Source organism: Panicum hallii, chromosome 6 (assembly GCF_002211085.1).
Source record: "Panicum hallii strain FIL2 chromosome 6, PHallii_v3.1, whole genome shotgun sequence".
NCBI classification, from domain to species: Eukaryota; Viridiplantae; Streptophyta; class Magnoliopsida; order Poales; family Poaceae; genus Panicum; species Panicum hallii.
This window is the reverse complement of record NC_038047.1, coordinates 44,281,541-44,299,335: the sequence shown is the minus strand read 5'-3', so window position 1 is coordinate 44,299,335 and position 17,795 is coordinate 44,281,541. Positions and strand designations below refer to the sequence as shown.

The 17,795-nt window shown below is 49.0% G+C and overlaps 3 protein-coding genes and 1 non-coding gene across 4 annotated transcripts; 1 reads left to right on the top strand and 3 right to left on the bottom strand.

Annotated features, from left to right (window-relative positions):
• Positions 1 to 2,360: 2,360 nt before the first annotated feature.
• TRNAT-UGU lies at positions 2,361 to 2,432 on the bottom strand. Its single transcript has one exon. It is a non-coding gene; the product is annotated as a tRNA-Thr (tRNA).
• A 2,228-nt stretch (positions 2,433 to 4,660) lies between these two features.
• On the bottom strand, positions 4,661 to 7,870 carry LOC112896478 (probable RNA methyltransferase At5g51130). Its single transcript, XM_025964452.1, has 8 exons — positions 7,556 to 7,870; positions 6,605 to 6,719; positions 6,316 to 6,363; positions 5,995 to 6,235; positions 5,803 to 5,890; positions 5,643 to 5,708; positions 5,145 to 5,213; positions 4,661 to 5,056 (listed from the first exon to the last, which is right to left on the bottom strand). The coding sequence occupies exons 1-8, from the start codon at positions 7,727 to 7,729 to the stop codon at positions 4,967 to 4,969; spliced, it is 891 nt and encodes a 296-aa protein (XP_025820237.1). The 5' UTR covers positions 7,730 to 7,870; the 3' UTR covers positions 4,661 to 4,966.
• Positions 7,871 to 8,317: 447 nt separating this feature from the next.
• Positions 8,318 to 10,783, top strand: LOC112896477 (calcium-dependent protein kinase 21-like). The gene is made up of 4 exons (XM_025964450.1): positions 8,318 to 9,307; positions 9,406 to 9,529; positions 9,650 to 9,793; positions 9,872 to 10,783. Exons 1-4 carry the CDS (start codon positions 8,678 to 8,680, stop codon positions 10,654 to 10,656), a joined length of 1,683 nt encoding a protein of 560 aa, XP_025820235.1. The 5' UTR covers positions 8,318 to 8,677; the 3' UTR covers positions 10,657 to 10,783.
• Positions 10,784 to 11,063: 280 nt separating this feature from the next.
• On the bottom strand, positions 11,064 to 17,494 carry LOC112896476 (probable E3 ubiquitin-protein ligase ARI8). The gene is made up of 15 exons (XM_025964449.1): positions 17,152 to 17,494; positions 16,452 to 16,573; positions 15,765 to 15,867; positions 15,553 to 15,643; positions 15,118 to 15,290; positions 14,905 to 15,006; positions 14,718 to 14,806; positions 13,825 to 13,932; positions 13,651 to 13,741; positions 13,331 to 13,420; positions 12,776 to 12,823; positions 12,517 to 12,588; positions 12,328 to 12,421; positions 12,080 to 12,233; positions 11,064 to 11,835 (listed from the first exon to the last, which is right to left on the bottom strand). Exons 1-15 carry the CDS (start codon positions 17,356 to 17,358, stop codon positions 11,580 to 11,582), a joined length of 1,800 nt encoding a protein of 599 aa, XP_025820234.1. The 5' UTR covers positions 17,359 to 17,494; the 3' UTR covers positions 11,064 to 11,579.
• Positions 17,495 to 17,795: the final 301 nt, after the last annotated feature.

Below are 17,795 nucleotides of genomic sequence, written 5' to 3'. Positions count from 1 at the left end.
CTCTCTCACCCGACACCTCACTCCCGCCCGCCTCCCGCCCCCGCGCCTGCCAAAGCGGTCGAGAGCGGGGCGATAGCGTCTGCTCCCGCCCGGCAGGATGGATCCCGCCCTCTCTCTCCCTCCCGCTTGCGCCGCGCCGATAGGGGGGCGGTACCGCCCCCGTTAGCACCAGCCGTCTACCGACCGCCAGCACACCCATTTTGGCGTTGCCTAAATCTTTAATGGGTGTGCTACAGTAAAAGCGACTCTGCACCAGCAACAGTATCGGATATTGAATCATGGCTAGACCTAGATTTCAGTCGATGGACATGTTGACAGACCCTTTTTCATTTGAGCATTCAGAATCCAACCAATTAACATTCAGGCAATAAGAATCCATCCAATAATCATTTAGGCATCTATTTGAGTATTCGCAATCCACAATTTCAATTTAACTTTTAGAACTCCGTGAACATTCCGTTCATCTCATTCAGTCCCGATCAAATTCAGCATTGCTACCAACCTAAGCGTGCAGACGGCCGGCACCTCCACGCAAACCTCCATCGACTACGACGTCTTGGTGGCAGCCATGACCCTGCACAACCGCAACCAGGCCATGGCCATCTGGCGCCATGGTCCCCTCGGAGCCGAGCTTCGCTTCTGTGGCCGCAGGGGCGGAACCCAGTAGAGGCGAAACTGGGTTTCGGCCCCTCCTTTCTTGATAAGGATCTGTAGTGAAGAGGCAGGTCCACCATCTGCCGTCGCGAGACAACGCGCCCATGTCGCTAGGGCCCGACCGAGCGGCCGAGCTCGACAGCCCGATGGTCGTCGTTCCTCCTCCGTGGCGGAGCTGGCGAACGGTTGCCTGTGGTGGTTTTTGTGCGGTGCAGTAATGTCGTGGCAATGCTTCAGAGCCAATGCAATCACGGGTGGCCGCATGGGGAGAGCTGGTCGGCGTGGAGGTGGTGGGCAACTCGGCATGGAGCCGCCGCTGGCGGCTGCGTTGGGGACGAAGCTGGCAGAGTCAAAAGCCCGGCGGTGTTGTTTTACAAAATAGCCCCTGAGTTAGGCGGTTTTGTGCAAAATATCGGTTGCGAAAATTTTAAATAGGACCCTAATTTGGATAGCAATTATTAATCACGATCCGATATTTTTCAAAAGGGTCCCTGTACATTACAAAACAACCCCTCCGAACGAAATTCGTTACGGTTGCGCACTACCGGCGCTGTCGGCAACGGATGCCAACGCCAACGCGATGCCGGATCAGCGGCGAGCATGCCGCACGCGTTGGGCGCGAGGAGACGGGTGGGCACCGAGGTCTCTGGTAAAGACGTCGTCTCTCTCCCTCCCCACCTCGTCGACGGCGTCCTGAGGCACACCTGCACGCCCTCGTGTCCGCGCGCATCGCCGCCGTCTGCATGTCGCGGGCCGGCGTGGCCTCCCGCCGGCTGGAGGACACCGCGCTGCACCTGTTTGCATTCAAGTCGACGGCCACGCACCGCCGCGCTGGGCAGAGAATCAGCCTCCTCCCGCCACGGCCACGCGCGCGCGACGCCGGTCCACACGCCTCACGACCGCCTCACGTCAAGGTACTGCATACAGCTGAAGAGAATCTCCCTTTCATAGTTTCATCGCTCACTTGCTCAAGCTTAAGCTGACTCCATTTAGAAGGGCATTAAGAACAGACATTCTCAAAGCTCCAAGAATGCTACACAAATCTCCATGCCAAGCAAGTTGCAAATCCCCTCCTCTGTTCAACCCATCTCCAGTACTAATGTAGTGTTGCAAAATGCTCCGCCTGATTCAGAACGTATGCCATTTTGGGATTCTCAGCCATCTTTTAATCATCAACCTATAAAGAATTCTGTATATTGACGATGTATGATACAAGTTACTAGATTTCCGTTCTGAAACGTCCTTTCCTAATACATAATCATCTTTCTTTGCAGTACCATATTTTCATAGAATCTGTTGGCCGAAGTGTCGCCTTGTAGAACTGTGCCCATGCTGCGTTTGGAAAGGAGGAAGTATGTTATAAAAAAAACGCTCGGACTAGACCAAAAGAATAAAATTCACGATAAGCTCTAGGATTTCAGTTAAAATTTCTGCTAAAAAAGATATTCTGCACGGTGTGCGTGCCATGGGCCCTATAGTCTCTGATCTACTCATACATCATACATGAGCATTGCGTGTTTTTCGCACCATCGAGCTGCTGAAGTGGTGATGCTTGTAAACTCAACTAAATTTCGAAAAGGAAAGAAAGGGGGGGGGGGGGGCGCACTTTCAGTATAAACTTAAAAGTCCTCTTAAAAAAATATAAACTGAAAAGAGTTGAGCATGGCATGGTAAATCTTGAGAAGAAGAAGAAAAAGGAATAAAAATGCCCCCACGCAGGATCGAACTACGGACCTTCAGTTTACAAGACTGACGCTCTACCACTGAGCTATAGGGGCTCTCGTTTAAAATTTTGTGATTAACATATATATTATATTTTTTTAGTTGAACCGGGCACCTGCAGAACCTCACTAAATATTCGGTAAGGAACAAAGGATATGCCCGAGAGCCGAGCGGCTCGCATCTGATGCTCAGAGGCTGGTGAGCATCCATGCTCGAGTAACTAGTGCTGGCACTGCCAGTGGGCAATGCCCATGAAATGGCAACTCGCCCATGAATTCTTCTGAGTGCAACAGTGTCAGCGCTCGTCTGCTTGTAACAGATCAACTTCAGAAGCAAATTTCCTTTTTGGATCAAGAAGTTGAGCTGCAAATTAACGAAGAAGAACAAGAATCGTCTAGCTTCAGTTATCAGATATTTAGAGAGAGGCCACCTCTCTTTAGCTTTGTGCAATTGGGACCTGAAATTCAGCATTTTGTTCTGCCTGCAGCCGGCTACAAAAGAGGACGAAAAGAGCTGTCAGGTCCTAGAGGCTGGCGCTGTTCCGATCAATGCGATCCTCTTAGTTGTTCAATATGTAGTTGAGTTTGTTAGCTAGGAGTCATCAGAAGTCAGAGAGCAGCCCTGACACTGCCTGATGCATCTTAACTGCAGTAAATAGCTGACATGTGGGGTCATACATGTACTCACATCCTGTGTCGGACTCGGGAGTCAGGACCAAATTTTCCGTCTACAAAGGCACACCAACGGGGATCCTCCACTCGATCGATCTCCAAGTCGGGCAGACAAACTTCGTGTCCGGCGGCCGCAAGAGATTGGCACGATGGGCTCCACCACCGACGATAGCAGCAGCGCGCTCTCGCCGGCGGCGCGCCAGAGGAAGCCCGCCGGCGCCGGCGCCGCCCCAGTGATCAGTTGCGACGGCGTGACGTTCACGGTGACGGAGGGCAACGAGGTGGCGGAGGTGGCAAGGGGAGGCGCGGCGCGCGCGCTGCACAGCGAGAGCTTCCTCGACGCGGGCGCGGGCACGGGCACGCGGCGCCACTTCGTGGACGTGCAGGGGGAGGCCGAGGCCATGCTGTTCCTGGTGTCCGTGCGGGAGGACCAGCGCCGCATCGTCGCCATCCGGAGGGTTTCCTAGGGCTTCGTAGCCGCTTGGCCACGCAACACGGCACACCATCATCGTGTGGAAATACACGTCAAGTTCTGAAGGCATCAAGGCCTCAAACCGAACTTGCATGGTTTTGGCTAACGCGATAAATGTTCTGCATCATTAAGTTGAATCTCATCGTGATGGAACAATATAAGGTAATCATTTTTTTAAAACAGATATGGTCTCTATTATTCTATAGACTATTGCTGAAAAAAACAGGTAATTACCCATGTGCTGAATCTAAACCTCTGAAACCAAACTTTGAATCTGATGACAACGAACCTTAGCTCATTTCGTCACTACGTACAGTGAAATTACACGAACAATGATACCATCATAGCGACATTCCTACTAGGAGTAAGTACATAGTAAACGGCGGCTAGCCGAGATTCAGGGTGCTGCGGTGAGCGACGTGGCGCGCGTGCTCCAACGTCCAGGCGGCGGCCACCAGCCAGCTCCGCCACCCGGCGGCGGCGGCACGTCGTGGCCGGGCTGCCCGAAGATCGCCAGCCCAGCGCCGCCCCACGGCCCCACGTCCTCGTCGACGTCGGAGGTGGACGGGCTGTGGTGGTGGTGGTCGTGGTGGTGGTGCCCCGGCGCTCCGTCGCCACAGAGGCACCGCGCCACAGCGCTGGCGAGCAGCCTCGCCGCGGCGACAGCGGTGAGGACGACGACCACGGCCAGGAAGTAGTCCAGGGCCGACGGGTGGGTGTCCTGGCATCCGCTGAAGCCCAGGCAAACCATTGTGCTCCAGGTGATCAGGCTTTGTCCCAGCAGTCGTGCACACTACCGCTGTTGCTGCATGCAGAGCAGAGGGTGCGAGCTTGTTGCCTATATATTTTGCCGAACTGTGCTGGACCACTGGAGGAGTGAACTGAAGGTTGTTGGATTCGTTGCTTGGTCCGGAGCCTGCAAGAGGAAAGAGACTTGTGCACCGGTGCCTTCCTTGGAGCTTTGGGAATGAAGTTGCACTTCAGACGACGACTGGCCACTTGCTTTTCTGAATACCTTTTGGAATGGGGTCAGCCTAAGCTTGAGCTACAAGTGACCGATGAACTGGGGATTCTCTTGGGCTATACTGAAGTTGGAGCAAGAGCCCCTGATGCTGATATGCAACCAAGAAACCAAAGCATGAAATTCATGGAATGTTTTTTTAAAAAAAAAACTTTCAGGACAAGGGTATCTATTATACATTTTATACAAGAACAGACCCACTCACAAATTCCCAAAATGTAGTGAACACAACAACGTACCACCACCCTTCCATCTCGATACTTTGACCTCTAAACTATTACCTTCTGCAATCCAGCACCATGCAAAGCTTGCATTGTTGTACTTGTTGTACCCAATCAGTCAGAGAGCATTTCAAAGCTCCACCAAATCATTTGGTTACGGCATGTGCATTTGGGCAGGGATGCCACAATTCCTGATCCGGTCTCATCATTTGTGGTAAACTTCTATTGGTCGATCAAAACCAGTGGCGGTACCCACCAATCTGTCCATAATCAACTCTACCGACCTAAACCCAACCTGGAAGGACAAAAATCAAATGGTTTAGTGAAAATTCCACTGAAGGGGACAAGAACAGAACTAAGAGTCTGCAGCCAGTATAGAACACCTTGTCTAGAAGTATCTCCCGAAATTTCTCTGGGTATATACAGATGGTGTTGAAGTTCTCTTTTGCAACCTGAAAACAGGTAGTGAAAAAGGGAAATTTAAAGGTCAAGAATTGCAACTTTACTTATGCTCCAGGGAAATTTAAAGGTCAAGAAGCATGGAAGAACCAGGCACTTCTCTTAAAGTTCTATCTACAGCCCTGTGTATTCTTCCTTTTCTTTTTCTCGGCTTGTAATGGCTACTGCTTTTGTTGGTTAATATATGTTCAGGCTGATCCGATCAATAGTCCCGCCGTAGTTTCCATCAAAAAAGGTTCTATCTACAGCTCAGGATTTTGAGCATATATGGTATGTTCACTCATGCTTAGGAGCAGATAAGAACACATACTTGTCAAGGCTTAAGCCTTTAACCTAAGTCAAGCAAGCCCTAGGTAACATAAAAAATTTCGATACAGTAAAATGAAAAGTGTCAGTCATCAATCTGAATCAAAAGAACCAACCTCTGAAACTAATCTGTTTCTCCTGTATGAAGTCCAAGGTTGAGGCTCCATGATAAAAACCCCACCCTGCAAAACAAGAGAGACAACAGTGAAAATATGTAATTTCCTCTTACCATTGATGCACAATTTAGAAAAGCTCAGCAAAGAGAGTCATATATACCGGTCTTAGAAGCCTCCAGATCTTTACGAATAAAGTCACTAGGCCATCATCACCCCAGTTCAGGTGGATCCATTTTGTCACACTTAAACTACACATAGGAACAACAAAATAAGCTAATGCCACCACGAGGATGAACAGTAGAAAGAAAAACATAAATTCCTCAGAGATCACTGTTCGTAATGTGTAACTTACCAAAGTATAGTGTCATATTGTTCTGAACATCCATCCAAGCTTTCAACAAAATTCTCACGTCGAAAAGAGACAATCTTAAAAAGATCATGGTGTTTGTTCCCATTTGAAAATTCAGGTGCCACTTCTCCTGGAGAGCTCTGAGATGGGGAATTTGATGATTCTTGAGCTTTAACATTTTTTGTAGCCACTTTATCCTGCCGCATTATCCTTCGCAGATTCCACTTAGCAGTCTCGATCAAACCTAACAGGACAAGATGACAACCACATAACATACCAGGAGAAATCAAAATATTTACAAGGGTTTATTATAACAATTCAAACCTGAATCAATATCAACTCCAAGGATTCTTCGACATTTAAATTTCATGGCTGCACAATATTAAGAAAACAAAAGTGAGAAACTCTAATGACAGTCGTCTTGCACTTGAGACCTTTGGCTACAAGAACAACTACACAGCACCCTATGCGAATGATGTATCAGAACTTAGCAAATGGAATTCAGAGTTCATCGCCAATACTCAATAATAGGAATAAAATATAACATTTACAGCAACAGCTATCTACAATAATCGCAATGCCACATGAGCAGCAAAACAGAACCAAAAATTACCTAAGCCAATCGTTACCAGACCCTGGTTGCATCCAATATCAAGACAGTCCTTGTTTTCAAACCACTGCTTGTTGAATGCCTCAAGGCGAGGATCTTCACCAACATTACGATCAATCTGTAGAATGATTGAAGGTACAATTTATCAGCTGAGAAATGTTAACCCTCTCGCCCTATTCAGGCTTGGTATGCTGTACAGTATAAACATTGGTGAATCTTATGGAAGGAGGGTACATGCAGCAGGTCATCTACTCCATACCTGCCTACTAGCCCGGCCAGCAATCACACTCAGGCCAGTACCAGTGTTTCTGTCCCTTGAATCGTCTCCTAGGGCCTAGGCTCACACTTATGGGATGCAATTTTACTTTCTCTGGGTCACTGGGTCGTCATCCAATTGAACTAATCCAGACTTCAAAGCAAGAAAAATGGGGATACAGTCGGTGACTCAGAACTACACATCGGGCACCCACTTGCACCCCACACACTAGCTAAGAACTATAGGCGCTTACCAACTAGCAGCCATATATTCCAATCAAATCTGGGATCAAGTTTAGCAATGTGCATGCGTCCATGAAGTTATGCTACGAATTGTAACAAAAACCAAATCAGTAAAATAACAGCAGACCACCCTTGACATCTCTCTGCGTTCCTCAATTGCTTGAGAAGCACAAACCCCCGGCCACGGAACTGCACGGCCCTAAAGCAAATGCAGCTCAGAAAAACAGCGCTGCAGCCTGTCAGACCTCAGGGTCATTTCGTCGAACAGCTGCAGGGCGCGCTAAGCAACATTGACTCTGTTCTGAATTCGAATCTTAAAACTGAAACACCCAAACCCCACGAGCACCGCAACCTCCGGTGTGGCACACCGTCGAACAGCTGGCGATCAAGCGTAAACAGGAACGGGCCGTGGATTCCGGGGTGGGACGGCGAAAGCAGAGGCGGTTTTGCGCTCACCCGGTAGCCGTAGTAGTTCCTGTAGTTGCCGTAGATGAAGACCTCCTTCTTCTTCCGCTTCTGCCGGCCGCCTGCGCCTCCCTCTCCCTGCTCGCTGCCCCGCTTCCTGTTGGCCTCTCCTTTAGCGCCCCCGGCCGCGGACGGCGCGTCCTCCGGCCCCGTCGCGGTGGCCATGCTCCGGGAAGAGATGGGACGGGTTCCTTCGCCGCCGCCCTCGGGATGCGAGAGGTCCGCAAGGGAGGCTTTTGGAACTGGAACGAGGGAAACGGCGCGACCGCGAACGCGGCGGGAGAGGTGGCCGGCTGGCGGTGGAAACCCTCGCGCGCTTTGCGTTGCGGCGCGAGTTTAGGAGGGCCAGGACGGTTTGGGCCACTTGGATGGTTGGGCTTCGGCCGTGGGCTGAGAACGGAGCGGGCCGGGAATGGGAATGGCTTCTAGGCCGCAGTACGTTGTATGGCGGTATGATTGGAAACCCAATTCCGAGCTCACGTTTGGTAATCTGGTATTCTATCTAGTTCTAGGGATCGGGAGCGGGAACATGTATTGAAGCACCTTTGGCTGGTGGATTCTTTCTAGAATTCTAGCTATAAAAGCTAAATTAAACAGGCAATTTTCAAAAGAATCGAATTGTTAGAGTGTAAATCGTGGCCGTTAGACTTGTTGACGTGTGTCAGTTTAGCCAGTGTACTCAGTAAGCTGTAAATCTATGCCATTAGACTTGTAAGCATGGTTGTTTAGAAATTTTGAAAATGCTAGCACAAATCCATAGTCTTACTAGTTCCAAACATGCCCAAGCACTGCCAAGGCATTTTCCAGCCGTTGGTTGCCTTGCCAACGTCCAGTGGCAACGGCACCATGCGCCTATAGCGTCACGCAACCCAACCCTATTCCTACAATCCTCATTCCTATCGACGACAGCCAGGACACAGCCTCCCGTTATTAACGCACGCGACACGGGCGCGACGCGCGCGGCGAGCCGAGCGAGGGCAGGGCAAACACGGGCAGAGCCAGCGCGCGCCCCGCGCACGCGCCGAGGCGACCGGGGGGAAGGGGGGGTGGCGGCCGGCCGGCAAGGCGCGCGCGCGTATCTCCTCCGGTGGCCCGCCCGCGCGCTCTCCTCCGATGGGGGGCTGCTACTCCGCCTACACCTGCTCGCGGAAGCTGCGCGGGCAGATCTCCTTCGTGCTCCCCGTCCCCGAGCCCGACCGCGACGACCGCTCCAGCAGCGACGCCGCCAGCACGAGCACCGCCTCCCCGTCCCCGTCCCCGCGCGCGGACTCCACGCCCGCCGTGGTCCGCACCACCGCGGCCGAGTTCGCGCGCCGCTACGTGCTGGGCCGGGAGCTGGGCCGCGGCGAGTTCGGGGTGACGCGCCGCTGCCGGGACGCCGCCACGGGGGAGGCGCTCGCGTGCAAGACCATCCGGAGGCCCCGCCGCCGCCCCCCGCGCCGCCTGGGGGGCGCCGCCGGGAACCCCCAGGGCGCGCAGGACAGGGCGGCGGCCGCGGCGGCGGCGCACGCGGCCGACGTGCAGCGGGAGGTGGCCATCATGCGCCGCATGTCGGCGCGCGGCGGCGCCGCCGTGGTGCGGCTCCGCGAGGCCTGCTGCGAGGACGCCGCGGCGGGCGGCGCCGTGCACCTCGTCATGGAGCTCTGCGAGGGTGGCGAGCTCTTCGACCGCATCGTCGCGCGCGGGCACTACTCCGAGCGCGCCGCGGCAAACCTCTTCCGCACCATCGTCGACGTCGTCCAGGTAGGTGGCACGCGGATCATCATCAGCAAGAACATCATATAACACGTCTCCACCAGCCGATAGCTAACCGAATCTTCTCGCTTCGATCGATGACGCAGCTGTGCCACTCGAACGGGGTGATCCACAGGGACCTCAAGCCGGAGAACTTCCTCTTCGCCAACAAATCCGAGGACTCCCCGCTCAAGGTCATCGACTTCGGCCTCTCCGTCTTCTTCAACCCCGGTACAGCACCAACGCATGCAGCATCTCATTTTGCTTCCTCAACCCAATAACAATCTTATCGATTCCGTGCGTGATCATCATCGCCACCATATATAATCAACCTGATCGGTCGATCTGCAGGCGATCGGTTCACGGAGGTGGTGGGGAGCGCCTACTACATGGCCCCCGAGGTGCTGAAGCGGAGCTACGGGCCGGAGGTGGACGTCTGGAGCGCCGGCGTCATGCTTTACATCCTCCTCTGCGGCGTCCCGCCCTTCTGGGGAGGTAGGCGGCGGCGATCGATCTTTTATTTCTTCCTCTGTGCCGAACGAACGCTGATCATGACGTCGAACAACAATGCAGATAACGACGAGAAGATCGCGCAGGCGATCCTGCGCGGCGGCATCGACTTCAACCGTGAGCCGTGGCCGCGGGTGTCCGGCAACGCCAAGGACCTGGTCCGGAGGATGCTCGACCCGGACCCCTCCACCCGGCTCACGGCGAGGCAGGTCCTGGAGCACCCGTGGCTCAAGAACGCGGACGCGGCGCCGAACGTGTCGCTGGGCGACGCCGTGCGGGCGCGGCTGCAGCAGTTCTCCGCCATGAACAAGTTCAAGAAGAAGGCGCTGGGCGTGGTGGCGCGCAACCTGCCGGTGGAGGAGCTGGACAAGTACGTGCAGATGTTCCGGCTCATGGACAAGGACCAGAACGGCAACCTGTCGCTGGAGGAGCTCATGGACGGCCTCCACATCAACGGCCAGCCGGTGCCAGAGTCGGAGATCCGGATGCTCATGGAGGCGGCGGACACGGACGGCAACGGGACGCTGGACTGCGACGAGTTCGTGACGGTGTCGCTGCACCTCAAGAAGATGACCAACGACGAGTACCTGGCGTCGGCGTTCAGGTATTTCGACAAGGACGGCAGCGGCTTCATCGAGCTGGAGGAGCTCAGGGAGGAGCTCGGACCCAACGAGCAGGTCATCCTCGACATCATCCGCGACGTCGACACCGACCAGGACGGACGCATCAGCTACCAGGAGTTCGAGCTCATGATGAAGGCCGGCACCGACTGGAGGAACGGGTCGCGCCAGTACTCCAGGGCAAACTTCAACAGCCTCAGCCGGAAGCTCTGCAAGGACATGTCGTGAAAGCCAAACCAGTTTGGACTTTGGAGGAGGGTAGCCACGATCAACCACGGGAGCGCGTCGAGAATTCTTCGCCAATCGCTTCTCTGATCCATTGCCTGAAACGAAAACAACATTGATGTTGATGAAAGCATGTACTGTTGATGCTCGTCTGACAGAAAATGGGTAACTTAGGACTGAACTTACAGATTAAAACTTACACTTTTGCAAAAAAGAAGGGACGCACAGAGGAGGCAGAGAAACAGGACGAAATCCAATTTCTGAATTTGAAGCATATCTAGCTCTCTGAATATATTACAAACTCTCAGGCTCTCTGCCAGCTGGCGAACACCAACTTCCGAACATTTTACACGCAATTGCGTCCAACGAACAAACATATTCACATGAATACTAACAACTCCCAAGAGAGGTGATGAAAACAAACTTTCACAGGATCTGGGAACTGGAAGTGAGCATACCATCGAGGTTACAGTTTTTGCCATCTTTTAGAGCACACACAGATAACATGATGCTAGGCGTGGTAATATACACTAGCAGTCTAGGTAAGTAACCATAGTCAAGTCCTTAGATGCAAATACAAGGACCCTGGAATATTTTGTGGGAATAAATAGAGCTACCTCCAAGTTTAGTTTCACAGGTCGGTCAGAGGCAAAACCCACCACCACATAGACACAGATTACACTTCACAACTAATATTTACAAGGAACAACAGACACAGACTAGCAAACCAAATGGACCCCAACACACATGTAACGATTTTTCAGCCTCCACTGCATTTGCAACCTAGGCCCTTCGATGACTCCCTGTACACCATCGCAACTGCTGGAAGCTCAACTTCATGGCATCCAATGCAGGATGGAAAGCGCCCCTCTGTCTCATGAGCTTTGAGATTTTCTTGAGGGGGCTCCCTCGAGCTATTCTCTCATCTAGTACCTACTTTTTTCGCAGACACTGCACGCATCCACCGAAGGAAGGTTAAGATATGTGCAGCGCTCGCAGGGCCAGCTGTCATCAGTGTGGTCAGATGATGGTTTAGAGTGCTGCTTCTTCTTGGATTTAGTTCCACCTTTCTTGGAACTGGTGGCCGTGCTGGATGTACCAGCTGCCTGGCCAGTAGAACGGACATCCTCCAACCCAGCTTCCAAAGCTTGAACAAGGTTCTCAAAGTAATTCCGAGTAACACTGCAGTGAAATTTAGCATAGTCATCACAACTGTAAACAAAGCTCAGCACAGTAAATAGAACAATGGGAAGATGACACCCTTCTATGAGCAGGGGCTCAAATAGTGTTTCTATGATATTGGAAACACACAGAGGTGCTGGCAAAAGATATAAGAATGGTAAAACAAAAACCAGCAGAACCCCTGATATCAAGCATAGTAAACAGTACTGCAACACAAAGATCTAAAGTATGCCAAATGTAATACCTTGTGAGCCCAGCAAGCTTTACGCGGAAATCGCCAAATTCCGCCACTGATGGTGTCGTAGTTTCGTTGCTATCAGGTTTCGAAGAAGGCAAAAATGCTTGCAAATCTTTCTCAGCACATTGATGGAGACGTTCCAAACCAGACTCAGCTTCACCTGTCAAAAAATAGTATTCACTGTTGTTCCGAAAGTTTCCGCAAGTAATAATAAAACCTCAGTAATACTGTTGACATTCAATAGAAATAACAACCTTGGAGGTACTCGAAAAATTCACTCTTGACCTTATCATCTAGATAGTAGCCATAAGCATATGTCCATTTCAGCACTCGCCTGCATTCTATAATCTGCCAAACAATATAGTGGTGAAAGATTCAGATGAGAAAATATTGTAAAGTACAAAATTCATTGAGACCATAATATAAAAGCTTCAATAGCAGACCTGTGACCAAGCTTCAATTATGAACTTCAGCTGGGTCTCTGGTATCCCAAAAATGTCAGTTAACTTTGCAAGCTGTGACACAGAGGAATAGTGAAAAAGCATATGGTTAGTCTATAATGGAAGAAATCAGGTTCAAGACTGCAACATAGATAGTAGAGCGCAGAAGAATATTAGAAACCACCCAATACAAGCAGATAAACTTCTATATGTAACACTTCGAGAGCCCTTAAGGCCATAATAATACTATTTATTTTCTTACTTGTTCCTTTTCCGCTTTGTGCAGATCCGCTTGGGCCTTCTGCCTCGACTGTCAATAAAGGCATACATCACATCAGAACAGGAATTACAGTTGATAGTTTCAAATATACATTAAGAAATACGAAAGCATCTGAATGCTCAGCACTAACATGCACCAGATATCCAGAACTACGTACATCAGGTATAAAAATATGTCTTTTGGCTTGTTTAACTTCTTGGTAGCCATGAAATAATCAGATAGTATGCATACACATCAAAAGGTGATCAATTATTTTTACTGAGACAATCGTCATGAAACCGAGTCTCAAAAATACTCATGGACCTCAAAAAAATGCTAGACCTGGATGGTATACAGTTGACAAAACATATTTGGTTAAGACATTATTCTTCTAAGCACAGCCAACACAATATTACCAAATAGTAGTCCTCCAAGAACTATAGCTTACGTGATTGGGTAATAGCATAACAAGATAAGCGATAAGGTTGATAGCATTACAACACAAGCAGAAAACAAATATATATTCAATGTAAATCAAACTTGGGTATATGAACATACTGTCTGATTGGATGCCCAGCGCTCATAGTAATGCATATATCGCTCAAGAGAGTTTTTAGCTCTTTCCCTCCTTGCTTCAGTCTCATCATACTGCAACATAAGTAATTAAGTTCAGAACAAAAAATCCATGGAAAAGAACAGAACAGTGCATTCAGAACCACAGAAAACCGCAACAGCATCCCAAATAAGATGAGCTGCCATTCTCCTACAATCAAACTGACACACTAAATCCCACTGCAGCAGCAGTCACAGAAATAACATAATAATTATACTAGAATTTTACAAAAGAATTTCTGTAAAATTATGATAAGAAGACATACAACTCCCTCTTTCTTCGCTGATTCGTAACGATTGCAGGCATAAAAGCCACCAGTTCTCTCTCCATGATCTGACCATGCACCCAGACATAACCTAAATACAAAGAACCTCAGACAAAAGAAGCTAAAACATGACATGTGTACTGTAAATCTTTGAAGCAGTGGAAGGAACTATACCAGCAAAACTCGAATTTGCAAGGAGGGGTGCAAGTCATATGCATGCATCCCTGGTTTTTCTCTATTGGCCGTTTGCATTTTGGACAAGGCTTAGAATTAGCCAGTATCCTGAAATGATTGAACATAACATGATAAACCTTTTCATACAACTTGCCATAAGGAACACAATTATCAGCTAAACATGATATTGACACAGTATCTGAATGTCATGTAAATGTTATTACTATGCGCTGGCATTGCCAGGTTCTGTTAATCAGAGTCTTGTCTACTTGTGCCTAGTACGTTAAATTTTTCAGAAAGCAAGACAAACAAATGTAAAATGAATTAATCCTGAAGTATTCAGAATCCACCTCAAAGCAAACTAGGTATCCCAAATTACAACTGTAACATCAAAGCCTTCTAATCCCAAGCAAGTCAGGGTAGGCTGGAGATGAAACAAAAAGAAAGGCTACCCTAAAACTGTCTTAAAATTGCTAGCGCATTTTCCAGAGTTGAAAAGACGTGACTTAACCTCACAGAAATATTGGGCCTGCTTCCCCACACACTTCTAAGTCACCTTAAATCACTCAGAAAGATTGTGCCCAAAACATGTGCAGTACAACTCAACTTAAGCACGATTATTCACCATCTCACAGTTAAACCGCTAAAAGGTTGGCAACAAAATAGGACATCAGGCTTCAACCACATACAGGAACTACTTAGAATTGTGCTAAGTCTGAACCAAAACATGGAATATTACAAAACAAATAATCAGGTGGTGGAAAATTATAATAGGTTGTATTGTTCAAAACACAATCAAGGAACTCCTGTCCTGTCTGAACTAAAACATGGTGACATTGAAAACAGAACTTGAAAAATGCATAAAGTACTACAGTATCGAGCTTGTGACAAACCAGTTCATGTTTTCAGATTCTGCGCTGTTCTTCAATATCCACTTAGAAACAGTCTCACAATTCACTGGTCGATGAGCTTCCTCGGTGCACTGCAAACAGTAATGAATATTGATGAAGCCTTACGTACTTGATCACTAAGACCCATGAAAATGAAAGCTAAGTCATTAGGAGATTGGAACCAGCATACATTCCAGCAAAAGCTGAACTTGCAATTGCATAAGACATCGTAGTTCTCGTCACCAACAAACTCCACGGCACATGTACAGTCAGGAGCTGGACACCATTTAGTCTGCATGAAGTGATAAATGTAATAAATGAGTTTACAGGAAAAAAGAACATGATATAAAACAAAAGGAACTGCGTAATTGGAAGAATCAATCAGCTTGTTCAAACTTATTACCATCTTGCTACCTTCAACATATGCACGTAAGAGAAATCGTGCATATTTTTCTTTATCCTCATCTTTGGCTAATTTATTAACCATCCCTTGAAGAACCATAGAACCACATGATGGATCAGGACACCGCAACGATAAACATCCTGGACCACCACTTATTGCAGCGCTAATATAGCCTACAAAATTTGACTTGAGCCATCAGAATTTTCCTTTCTTAGGATGAAGGAGAGAATTGCATTGAAGTAAAAAATAAGAAGTAATATGATGAACTAATGAACAAAACTACACATGCTCCGATTGAATATCATTGCCTTATATTCTATGTATGCATAATACTCTACAATAATTCTCATTAGTCTACTCCTCACAACAGAAGGATCACAAAACATGGCTAATCATGCAACCATAGAGACAAAGGAGAGAAAGGGAGAGAGAGACCTTCCCAACATTCATGGCAATAAAAATGAGCACAACCAGCAGAGCTCATCATATCAGAAGAATACCCTTCAAAACATATTCCACAAGTTAGCTGCAATGAAAAGAGATGTTAGAGATTAAGAAATGATGAACATAGGCCAAAGGCTCTATCAGATCAGACATGCTGATTTGATGGAAAAAAAGCATAAATAATACAAATAAATAAAGCTTGCCTTCCTCAAGTGAGGACGGTCATTTCCATTCAAAAGTAAGCCAACAGTATGGCGGACTTTTTCTTCATCTGCAAACCATTCATCACTCAACTTGCTGATGTTCCTGCATAGTGAATACAGAACGCAAATGTATGACATTAGTTCCACTTCCACACAATTTGGCAATACTAAAATGTCAGTGCATTGCTTCTAGACCAGATTTTATTTATCATTGCCCATGTGCATTGGCTTTTGTGAAGCCCAGTAACCAAAACGGAAATTGATAGGCTCAGATTTGCAAAGATAGCAGTTTTCGATTTTGGCGTCTCATGTACAGATGCAAGCCTATGGGAAAAATAGAAAATCACTGCTACGATTAGCAAATGGTACATCCGCTGCTCATTTGAGAGAGAGTATTTGAGGGATTATTTACAGGTTCTATCTTATGCTTCATAGAGGCAATTTTCAACATTAAAAAGAGGGGCCAGCAAGCTTCCTGGGAAGTGGTTACAAATAAGAAACAACCTACACCATCTGCTCTATGATACTCTTGTGTTCAAAGAGATGGACATAGAGTACCATTTGATTTGAGTAGCTTGTGTATTATTAGAATACAGTATAATGTGGATAAACGCCATTACAAATGTTTTTAAGAGTTTACTGGCTTCACAAATGAAATTTGATGGAGCACTAACAGAGCAAACTCACCATTTATAATGATGAAGGAGAACACATGCCTCTTCCCTTTTAATTGATAACACGGAAGATACTTTGCTTATATCTTCTTCTTGACGTCCAGAGATATCTTCTTCGCTTAAAACCGCGAAGGTCTGTTCATAGCAAACACAAACCCTCTTAGCGAAACTCAAGAGCATCCCACGAAACAATAATACAGATACAAGAGTAAAGCAACAAAAAACGAAGATGAGCCCAAGTGCGACACTGATACTGAGGCGGGGCAACTCACTCATCTAGGAGCATGGTAATAGCTAGCAACCTCCTATCTGGACGCTGCTTTAAGCTCAATTTCAACACACAAATAGGTGTTTTTAGTGATACACAGAAGCATCAATCTGTCAGCCACAGCACTGACATAAACATCAATTAGATGTCGAACATCTAACACTTTACTCTTATGATGAATCGATCTAATCTGCTACTACTCCAGCACTTCAGTATCAGAAGAGATCACCAAAGCCTCATCTTACTGGCGCATCACCTCCTCATCTCACTGGCGCATCACCTACCCAACAACTAAAAAAGCCGAGCATTCCTCACGCGCACGCCGTTTTCCAGTCTATTCAAACACATCCGACCTCGAACCCACCGGATTCCGGCGAAACCAGGCCACCCTAAGCACTGCGCCGCCCGCCCTATCCATATCCACCCCACCCGAACATCGCCTCACCTGCTCGCGCCTGGAGACCACCTCGTCGCTCCCCTCGGCCTCGAGGCCCTCGTCGTAGTCCCCGGCCACCAGCTCCCCGTCGCTGTCACCGCCGCCGCCGCTCCGGTCGTCGCCCGCGTCGCTGTAGCAGTAGTCGTAGTCGTAGTAGTCCTCGTCGTCCATCGCCTCCTCGTCGCTGGCGGCGTTCATCTCGACGTCGGAGTCCATCGCGCCCGGCGATCGGGGGATCAGGCGGAGGGAGGGGGCGGGGCGGGGCGGGGGCTAGGGTTCCGGCGAGGCGGGGCGGGGTAGGGGGAGTGGGGATTGGGGGTGGGCGGAGATCGGCGGAGTTGCGTGCCCAAGTCGGCACCGTAATGGTGGGCTGCGTTTTTTTAATGGCGTTTCCTTTTGGGTTTTCTATACGCCGTCGCCGCGAGAGGGGGTGATTTGGGAAAGGAATCATGGTTAGAGGACGGGGTTAACCGAAAGCTAAGGCGTCGCGCTGGCTCTTCGTTTCCTTCACGGTTTGACTCGTCTAGTTCGAGTGAACTTCATTTATGTCTGTGAACCGCCGCCGGCCGCAATCTCGCCCGGGGAGATCGCCGCCGCCTCCGCGCGCCGCGAGCTCGCCCGGGGGAGGTCGCCGCCGCTTTGCGCAAGGGAAA

Excerpts from the sequence above, each read along its gene's own strand:
- LOC112896476 (XM_025964449.1), bottom strand. The coding sequence starts at position 17,358 with ATGGACTCCGACGTCGAGATGAACGCCGCCAGCGACGAGGAGGCGATG. Across the intron at positions 12,422-12,516 it reads TAATTGAAGCTTGGTCACAG|ATTATAGAATGCAGGCGAGT; the intron begins GTCTGCTATTGA and ends ATTGTTTGGCAG. Across the intron at positions 11,836-12,079 it reads AAGCTTGCTGGGCTCACAAG|TGTTACTCGGAATTACTTTG; the intron begins GTATTACATTTG and ends ATTTCACTGCAG.
- LOC112896477 (XM_025964450.1), top strand. The coding sequence starts at position 8,678 with ATGGGGGGCTGCTACTCCGCCTACACCTGCTCGCGGAAGCTGCGCGGG. Across the intron at positions 9,308-9,405 it reads CCATCGTCGACGTCGTCCAG|CTGTGCCACTCGAACGGGGT; the intron begins GTAGGTGGCACG and ends TCGATGACGCAG. Across the intron at positions 9,530-9,649 it reads CTCCGTCTTCTTCAACCCCG|GCGATCGGTTCACGGAGGTG; the intron begins GTACAGCACCAA and ends GTCGATCTGCAG.
- LOC112896478 (XM_025964452.1), bottom strand. The coding sequence starts at position 7,729 with ATGGCCACCGCGACGGGGCCGGAGGACGCGCCGTCCGCGGCCGGGGGC. Across the intron at positions 5,891-5,994 it reads CAATATGACACTATACTTTG|TTTAAGTGTGACAAAATGGA; the intron begins GTAAGTTACACA and ends TCCTATGTGTAG. Across the intron at positions 5,214-5,642 it reads GAAACAGATTAGTTTCAGAG|GTTGCAAAAGAGAACTTCAA; the intron begins GTTGGTTCTTTT and ends ACCTGTTTTCAG.